This window comes from Vigna umbellata, chromosome 9 (genome assembly GCF_029865625.1).
Source record: "Vigna umbellata cultivar VRB3 chromosome 9, Vumbellata_1.0, whole genome shotgun sequence".
NCBI lineage: Eukaryota > Viridiplantae > Streptophyta > Magnoliopsida > Fabales > Fabaceae > Vigna > Vigna umbellata.
This window is the reverse complement of record NC_142173.1, coordinates 9,056,228-9,065,811: the sequence shown is the minus strand read 5'-3', so window position 1 is coordinate 9,065,811 and position 9,584 is coordinate 9,056,228. Positions and strand designations below refer to the sequence as shown.

Here is a 9,584-nt window from a genome sequence, read left to right as displayed (position 1 = left end):
AAAAATTTATGAGTGGATGCTGAGATGACGAACGAACGCTCGTCCACCAGCGAACGAACGCTCGTCGACCACCGAACGAACGGTCGTCCAGTGTGGAACGAACGGTCGTCCAGCAGTAAGAGGTCCACGAGCGTTCGTTCGCTGGTGGACGAACGTTCGTTCGCTGGTGAACGAGCGTTCGTTCGCTGGTGGACGAGCGTTCGTTCGTCATCACAGCATCCACTCATCAATTTTTTTAACACCGTCCAGCCAATTTAACGGAAAGGATCGATTTGTTGCAATTTTCATAAAATTGGGACCCAATTGATATTTTCAGAAAGAAAGGGACGAAATTGAGATTCCATGCGAAAATAGGGACTTAGTGAATGATTAAACCAATATAAAAATATGAATAAATAATGTACAAAATACTGTCTTTAATTTTTTTATTTTAGTATCTTTTAAAATAAAATTACGTGTCTCTTATGTTTTCTTGCCTTTATTTTTTGTGTTTGATGTGATACTTAACATTGCATCTCATTCTAAATAAGATTCATAAAAAAATTTATGATCTATTTTTGAAACCTTGGACGATTTTCCTTTAGTACTTCATCTCGATAGATTTTTTGTGCAGAAAAATCATTAATAGCTCAAAAAATTAAGGTTTAATGTCTCCGTAGGTTCCTCTTTTGGTCATGAATTTTAAATAGGTTCTCTTTCTTTTCGGCGTATCAATTGAATCCTTGTTTTTGTAAAATTAAATCAATTACAGGCCTGCCGTTAAATTGGACAAACAGTCGTTACAGTATTGGTTACGTGGCATGGTCATTGCAGTTACTAAGCAGACGTGGCATTTAAAAGCAATTTTGTATTAAATAAAGAAGAAGGAACAAAAGTATAATCAGTTTTGGGTAAGGGTATACTTGGAAAAAAGAAAAAATTAACGGGCAAGACGTTTTAATTGAGGAATGCAACTGAGATTGGGGAAACAAATTGGGGGTTTTTATTATTAGGGTTCGCGTGAGGGAAGAAAAATCGCGATCTTTGTTCGAGCTGAAGCGGCAAGGTTCGTCGGTGAAGAAGAAGTAGTTGAAAGCGGCAGAGTGCATGCAGGGGTTCGTGTCTCGGTAGGTCAGGTGTGGGTCCTTTATTGATGAGAAACTACAATATTCGGTGGTGGTCCCCCAAAGCAACCCAAGAACCAATCATGCCATCATCACAGTTATCTGAAGTGTGTATGAATGACCAGGAAGCTCAACTATAGATGTGTGTATAAATGACAATGATACCAAGTTTAAGGATCTTATTATGTAATAGTCTAAGGAACAAGTTTATGGTTTTACTGCTATGTAATTTAATGAATGACAATGATGCCAACTATGTATGGTTTTGGATGTATTACAATGTTTTGGATATATTAGAATTTCCTCCTTTGACGTCTTATATATTACAATGACTAGGAACTGTATTTCCGTTGCTGTATCACTAAAGCATAAGTACTGTTTTTTAATAGTTTGGTGGGCATAGTTATGTTTAGAAATTTTTGTAGGTCTTATATCTGATACTGTATATGTTAGGGTATAAGGTGGGAGGTAATGAGAAGGAGAAGAAAGGTAGGAGGGAAGTGAGGCCGAACGGTATCGATCGTAAAGGTCGAACATTGGAAGGCAGGGAGCACATGTTAGGGGATGGAAAGTGTACAAGAGAAGAAGGTGTAGGAGGGAGAGAGAGGGGGACCGAACGGTAGAAGGTGGGGAGCTATGTGACCAAACGGTAGAGGGAGGACGACCAGACGGAACGATCGGGAACAGGGAGGTAGTTGGACGAGCGATAGAGGGTGGACGACCAGACCGAACGGTCGTGAGCAGGGAGGTAGTTAGACGAGCGGTAGACGAGGGAGGACGACCAGACCGAACGGTAGAAGGTGGGGAGCTATGTGACCGAACGGTAGAGGGAGGACGACCAGACCGAACGGTCGAGAACAGGGAGGTAGTTGGACAAGCGATGGACGACCAGACTGAACGGTCGTGAGCAGGGAGGTAGTTGGACGAGCGGTAGACGAGGGAGGACGACCAGCTCCAGAATTGCTTCCCTCTGTTCTTAGCAGTTCTAGCTGTTCTTACCACTGTTTTCTCTCCACATAGGCAAAGGGGTGATACACCATCAATCGTAGATACTCCACCGCCACGAAAAACGAAATCAGAGTTTTGATTTCGCCAGCCATTGCATGTCGAAGATGAACAAGAATGCGACTTCTGCACTTCATTATCCATCACTTCGAATCGAAGAAAGAACGCGCACCCTCCCACTTCCAACTACATAATCTTCACCCACGAACACTGGCGCTTCGAATCAAAGAAAGAATGGGATTTTTTCCCTCACGCGAACCCTACTAGTAAGAACCCCTAATTTGTTTCCCAATCTCAGTTGCATTTCTCAATTAAAGGGGGCTGCTGTTGAGACCTCGGCAAGCGTACCGAATCGTACAAGTAATAAACCGGTAAGTCCGGAAATCGTTTTCCCAAGAGATTTGTTTCGATTCACAAATTGTTAAAGTTTACCAATTTAGCGATTATTAAACGAAATTTTGTAACAAAAGTAAGATTTGCATACAGATGAAATTAAAGTGGTAAAAACAGTCAAATTAAAGTTCACTGGGGTTGAAGTTCAAGTTCTTCACTCAGGTAATTTTCTACTAACACAATTCCTCAGAATTTAGCATCGACATCCTAGGCGCATGCAGCCACTGATCCCTCAGATGACAGTTCAGAATCATTCAAACTAAATTACTAATCCCTTAGCTAATTCAGTTATCAGATTTGCCTTAAACACAATGTCAAATATGACTAAAAATTCCATCCTATGTCTAGGACTTGAAATCCTTTAGCAGTTCTATCCTAGGTCCGCGGTCTCATACATTTCCCAATGATTTAACCGTTCAAATAGCTCAGATTCCCATCATAGGCATGAATAATAAGGATAGAACACATAATTCAAGCAAGTTCATGCATTAATAGAGAAATTACATAGAAGTTCAAAAATTTACTCTCAACCCCAGTGAAATGGAGTTTTAACTACACATATACATCATAGAAGCGAGAAATGATGGATTGGATGGTGGAAATTGGTGGTTTTCCACCATGGAAGCACTTGGACAGCAGCTGCAGCGTCACCTCTGGTTTCCTCCCCGTCCAGATCTGCCTTCCCCCTGCCTCTGAATCTGTTTTTAAAGAGAAGGTCCAATAATTGAGTCACGGGCTTCTTTCTGGACGAGCGTCCAAGTTTTGGACGAGCGTCCACTTTCTGGACGAGGCTTGACGAGCGTCCTCTTCTGGACGAACGTCTGGACGAGCGCCCTCTGCTGGACGAGCGCCTTCTTCTGGACGAGCGTGGACGAGCGTCCTCTGCTGGACGAGCGTCTGGACGAGCGCCCTCTGCTGGACGAGCGCCTTCTTCTGGACGAGCGTCCTCTGATGGACGAGTGGCCTATTCTGGACGAGCGTCCTCTGCTGGACGATGAGCGCTCGTTCTCTGGTAAACGAGCGTCCGTTCGCTATGGAACGAGCGTGCGCTCATTATGTGACGAGCGTCCGCGCATCCTTCTAAGTCGCGCCCGGCGCCCATTTTCTCGCGCCCGGGCGCGAGCCTCTCTGTAAAATCGCGCCCGGCGCCCTTTTTCTCACGCCCGGGCGTGAAACTCTCGGCAGAACAGCGTCCAATGAGCCTGGTCCAAGTCTTTGATAGTATCCAATCCTTATTTTACTTCGAAATAAACAAACAAAAGCATCAAAAAAAACATTTAAACAGTCAAAATTATACTTATATCAACAATTATATACTTTTCATGAGAATTAACACTAAAACTTACTCAAAAGCACAACAATTTAAGCAACAAAAACAAGTAAAGTTTACACCTATCAGCTGCCCTTATAGTTTTTCAATTTTCCTAATATGCCCTTACCCAAAAGTGATTATACCTCTGTGCCTTCTTCTTTATTTAATACAGAAATGCTTTTAAATGCCACGTCTGCTTAGTAACTGCAATGACCATGCCACGTAACCAATACCGACCGTTTGTCCAATTTAACGCACGCTTGTAATTGATTTAATTTTACAAAAACAAGGACTCAATTGATACGCCGAAAAGAAAGAGGACCTATTTGAAATTCATGACCAAAATAGGGACCTACGGAGACATTAAACCTTAAATTATATAAGGAAAGTGTTATTCTATTTCACAAATGACATCCAGTTAGGGGTGTTACAAGAACAATCAACGGGAATCTCTTTATTCTCATCAATAAGCACCCTTGACTTGTCAAGGGCACTTAAAAACTCAACCCAATTAGGCGATGACGGAAGATTCACATCGGAACATTACTAAATAATGGAAGTGCATATTTCTCTAAAGCATCACAGGATATTGAGGCCAGATTCCTGTGGACAAACTGAAACAAAAATATGAAATGAAGACATATAGGTGTAACTTTATCTTTCTCAAAATATCACACCAGAGCATTAAACAAGAAACAAATTAAAGATGGCTATAAAGCTAAACCAAATACTGGAAAGATTAAGTATAGGTGTTTGTGTGTGAAGGTTAAAAGGAACTGTGTATAACAAAAGGAGGATCTTACTTTTTTGTTTATAAAAAAGTGAATCATTTAAAAGTTCTGATGATATTTGTGACAAAGTGACCCTCTTGAGCCGCTTAAATTTGTCAATTTCTTGCACACCTGACTCTTGAAAACTACTTGTTAGACTTTGAAGGTAAGTATGGAGTAAATGTGAGAAGAATTTTTTCATTTTCTTCTTTGAAGCATGGTTGCTCCAAACATCAACACTTTTGCAAAGATTAGACCAAATGAGTGTTTGCAATGACTTTCTGTCAGCAAAATAAACTCCTAGATCACATTCGTTGCTTTGAGTGGCCACAGAAACTACATCTTCACAAGTTGCAAATTCAGAAACAAAGATTGGGGATTGAAACACACATGATAAATTTTCCATAATAAAATTAGTAAGTCCAGCCGCTTCTTCCTTCAGTGTGTTGATTTGGGATCTATAAGGCTTCTGCAAATAATGCTTCTTTTGCATATACTTGAACAATATAATCTGTTTATTCAAGTCAACAAGCCTTCGAAGAGCCATAGATTGAAAGATATAGATCAAAGGGGAAGAATCATCTGGGCCATGTTTAAGATATATGTCAGAAATAAATTTCATAACATCAAGGAGGGAACCTGAGGGTTGAACAATCCAAGAAAAAAAGTCAAAGTCTATCTCATCAATCATGTCCATCAACTCACAAGCAGAATATGCTGTATAATCTACCACCTCTGCAGACTTTTTTGGCAAATCAGGAGGCATAAGGCTTGCTTGCCTATATAAGGTTTGGCAAGACACATGCAACTGAAAGAAGAACACAAGAACCCATTGGATGGACATACCAAATTTCTTTAAAAAGTTTCCCTTTCTAACCACTCGATCAACAGTTTGACCTATGACAGAAGAAAAGAACTTGCAGATTTTATCTTGCTGCTTTCCAACTAGAATACTCAAGTAGGGACGCATTAATTCCATAAATTCTTTTACGGAAACTCCAAAAAGATTGCGGTTACCATCAGTGACTGTCACCGAACCAAGCACTAAACAATATAGTCTGGATAGCCCTTTACCAAACAGTTCCACTTGCAGATTAAAAAATTGCAATTTCTTGCCATCAACCAATGGACAAAAATCTTTCATCCACATGAGAGATTCTGAAATATCATCTCTTATCTGTCTAATACACCCACACACCTGCCCTTCTGGAATAGATTCAACAGCTTTATAAATGGCATGAATGAAATTTTGTGAAGATAAGAGCCTTTCAACTGCTTCAAAATGAACTTCATTAGACAGAAATGTCAAGAACCTAGAAGAACTTTCTTCAGTATAACCCTCAGGACATATAATAAGCCTTATAGCTTTGCACAGTGCTAAAATAGCAACTTCCACCTATAGCATTTGAAACATGTAAAGAACAAGCCTGATTCCAATTCAAGTCTTGGAGGACAATAAGAACAATAAGAAGCAGACAAATACAACATAAGCTGAATTAAAGCAAAAATACAATAATTTATTAAAGATTTCCCTACACCCGAACATCATCCCTGCCCCATTCCAAACATCATACCTATAATAACACCAAGAGACTAAGATACAAAGGAATAAAACCACCAACAAAGAGGAACCATGTAGAACCTCTGAAACATAACTTGCTCTACAGGGATCTGGTGAGAAAAAATAAAATATAAATGACCAGTAATAAAAATTTTAATACGAACCTGGCGTAGTTGACTGCAGAGTTGTCTGATTAGCAGAGGGTATTAATATGCCCCTCAGAGTATATTTGATTGGCAAGGATGTCCAATAGTACGTAAATATCCTCACTTTGAGTATGATTACTGTCTCCAACTAAAAATTCATGACTCTTACCATCCACCCTTATAATGCTAGACCCAGGAGCCTTGCTTATTCCTTTCTGCTTCATCAGTCTCCTAACATTTCTCACGTCAGCCCATTTCTTGTTAGAGGCATACATATTAGAAAGAAGCACGTATATGCCACTATCTTGAAATTCAAAATTCTGCAGTGATTTCAAGATTTCTTGGGTGAATCCAACATTCCCATATGTATTACAGGCACTCAAAAGCGCTCCTATGATCTGCACATCAGGGGACATGGGCATTGTCTTTATCAACTCCACAGCTTCCTCCACCAGTCCAGCTCTGCAGAGTAAATCAACCATGCAGCCGTAGTGTTCTAACCAGGGAGAAAGGTTGTAGAGGGGACTTGACATCTCATTGAAATACTTTCGGCCTTCGCTGACCAAGCCAGAATGGCAGCAAGCTGTTAAAACAGCAAGAAATGTCACTTCATTAGGCTTTGCACCTGACACTATCAAATCTTTAAATAGCTTCAATGCTTCCCTCCCAAGTCCATTTATTGCTAGGCCACCTATATAGGCATTCCAAGTACGGATATTCCTAGAAGGCATTCCACTGAAGATACGCTGCGCCATGTCTACACAACCACACTTTGCATACATGTCAACCAATGTAGTTCCTATATGAACATCCCACTTGATACGGCATTGATCAATGTACTGATGGACCCATCTACCGTAGTCAAGAAGCCCAAGGCTGGCACAAGCAGAAAGCACACTAGTAAGTATAACTCCATCCGGCTCAAAACCTGAGCCTTGCATTTGGCAGAACAAGTCCAGCGATTCACTGGGATACTGGCACTGCACTAACCCGCTTATCATACTAGTCCAAGAAATAATATCTTTCTCAGGTATCTCATCAAACATTTGCCTTCCATCAGTGACAGACTCACACTTCATATACATATCCAACACAGCATTGCATACCACCAACTCCTTCCCGAACAGACATTTGAGACCCAACCCATGAATTCCTTTCCCCAAATTTAAACAACCCAATTTCCCACAAGCCCCAAGTATGCTGACAAAGGTTGCTACATTAGGTTCCACATCCATTCTCAAAAACAATGCGATGGCCTCATTAAACAACCCAGCCTTGACATACCCAGATATCAAGCCAGTCCAAGAGACCACGTCTCTCACAAGCATGTCATCAAACACCTTGCCAGCACCAACAGTGTCCCCAGAAATGCAATACACATGGACAAGAGTGTTTTGCACATAAATGTCGCACCACAAGCCAGTCTTCAAAGCTACGGAATGAAACTGTTTAATCTCTACAATCCCATAAAACTTAGCACAAGATTTCAAAACTGCTGGGATAGTGTACACATCAGGCACAAAACCATTCCTAACAGTCCATCTATAAATCAGGATTGCAAGCCAGGGTAAGTGGCCAGAGGCATAGCCAGAAATCAGCAAATTGCAAGGGAAAGAGCTCAAGTTCCAATCAAATTGCTTCAGGAAATTGCAAGGGTAATGAACATCTGTAACATGTTTTCCCAAAAAAATTGCAGCTTTGGAAATAACCAAGTCATTGGCAACAAGGGCAGAAGTCAATAGATGCGCATGAATTTGCTTGAAGGATCTCAAGCCATTGCTCTTGTGAATCAAATCCAAGAGAACCGATTTCAGAGATTGCCCAGCCTTACTCATGGCAGCCCCCTTTAATTGAGAAATGCAACTGAGATTAGGGAAACAAATTGGGGGTTCTTACTAGTAGGAGGGTTCGCGTGAGGGAAAAAATCCCATTCTTTCTTTGATTCGAAGCGCCAGTGTTCGTGGGTGAAGATTATGTAGTTGGGAGTGGGAGGGTGCGCGTTCTTTCTTCTATTCGAAGTGATGGATAATGAAGTGCAGAAGTCGCATTCTTGTTCATCTTCGACATGCAATGGCTGGCGGAATCAAAACTCTGATTTCGTTTTTCGTGGTGGTGGAGTATCTACGATTGATGGTGTATCACCCTTTGCCTGTGTGGAGAGAAAACAGTGGTAAGAACAGCTAGAACTGCTAAGAACAGAGGAAGCAATTCTGGAGCTGGTCGTCCTACCTCGTCTACCGCTCGTCCAACTACCTCCCTGCTCACGACCGTTCGGTCTGGTCGTCCACCCTCCTCTATCGCTCGTCCAACTACCTCCCTGTTCCCAACCGTTCGGTCTGGTCGTCCTCCCTCTACCGTTCGGTCACATAGCTCCCCACCTTCTACCGTTCGGTCTGGTCGTCCTCCCTGGTCTACCGCTCGTCTAACTACCTCCCTGCTCACGACCGTTCGGTCTGGTCGTCCACCCTCTATCACTCGTCCAACTACCTTCCTGTTCCCGACCGTTCCGTCTGGTCGTCCTCCCTCTACCGTTCGGTCACATAGCTCCCCACCTTCTACCGTTCGGTCCCCCTCTCTCTCCCTCCTACACCTTCTTCTCTTGTACACTTTCCAGCCCCTAACATGTGCTCCCTGCCTTCCAACGTTCAACCTTTACGATTGATACCGTTCGGCCTCACTTCCCTCTTACCTTTCTTCTCCTTCTCATTACCTCCCACCTTATACCCTAAAGTATCAGATATAAGACCTGCAAAAATTTCTAAACATAACTGTGCCAACCAAACTATTAAAAAACAGTACTTATGCTTTAGTGATACAGCAATGGAAATACAGTTCCTGGTCATTGTAATATATAAGACGTCAAAGGAGAAAATTCTAATATATCCAAAACATTGTAATACATCCAAAACCATACATAGTTGGCATCATTGTCATTCATTAAATTACATAGCAATAAAACCATAAACATTGTTTCTTAGACTATTACATAATAAGATCCTTAAACTTGGCATCATTGTCATTTATACACACATCTATAGTTGAGCTTCCTGGTCATTCATACACACTTCAGATAACTATGATGATGGCATGATTGGTTCTTGGGTTGCTTTGGGGAACCACCACCGAATATTGTAGTTTCTCATCAATAAAGGACCCACACCTGACCTACCGAGACACGAACCCCTGCATGCACTCTGCCGCTTCCAACTATTTCTTCTTCACCGACGAACCTTGCCGCTTCAGCTCGAACAAAGATCGCGATTTTTCTTCCCTCACGCGAACCCTAATAATAAA

At 41.6% G+C, this 9,584-nt stretch overlaps 1 protein-coding gene across 2 annotated transcripts; it reads right to left on the bottom strand.

The window, feature by feature from the left end:
- Positions 1 to 4,834: 4,834 nt before the first annotated feature.
- LOC124830432 (pentatricopeptide repeat-containing protein At4g38010-like) lies at positions 4,835 to 9,076 on the bottom strand. Of its 2 annotated transcripts, XM_088099144.1 has the most exons (3): positions 8,520 to 9,076; positions 6,309 to 8,439; positions 4,835 to 5,979 (listed from the first exon to the last, which is right to left on the bottom strand). In XM_088099144.1, the coding sequence occupies exon 2, from the start codon at positions 8,123 to 8,125 to the stop codon at positions 6,338 to 6,340; it is 1,788 nt and encodes a 595-aa protein (XP_087955270.1). In that variant the 5' UTR covers positions 8,126 to 8,439; positions 8,520 to 9,076; the 3' UTR covers positions 4,835 to 5,979; positions 6,309 to 6,337. The 2 variants fall into 2 exon arrangements, with proteins under 2 accessions (XP_087955270.1, XP_087955269.1); XM_088099143.1 differs by having other exon boundaries at positions 6,309 to 9,076.
- Between the last annotated feature and the right edge of the window lie 508 nt (positions 9,077 to 9,584).

What these genes read in the sequence shown, in the direction of transcription:
- LOC124830432 (XM_088099143.1), bottom strand. Translation starts at nt 8,125, where the DNA reads ATGAGTAAGGCTGGGCAATCTCTGAAATCGGTTCTCTTGGATTTGATT.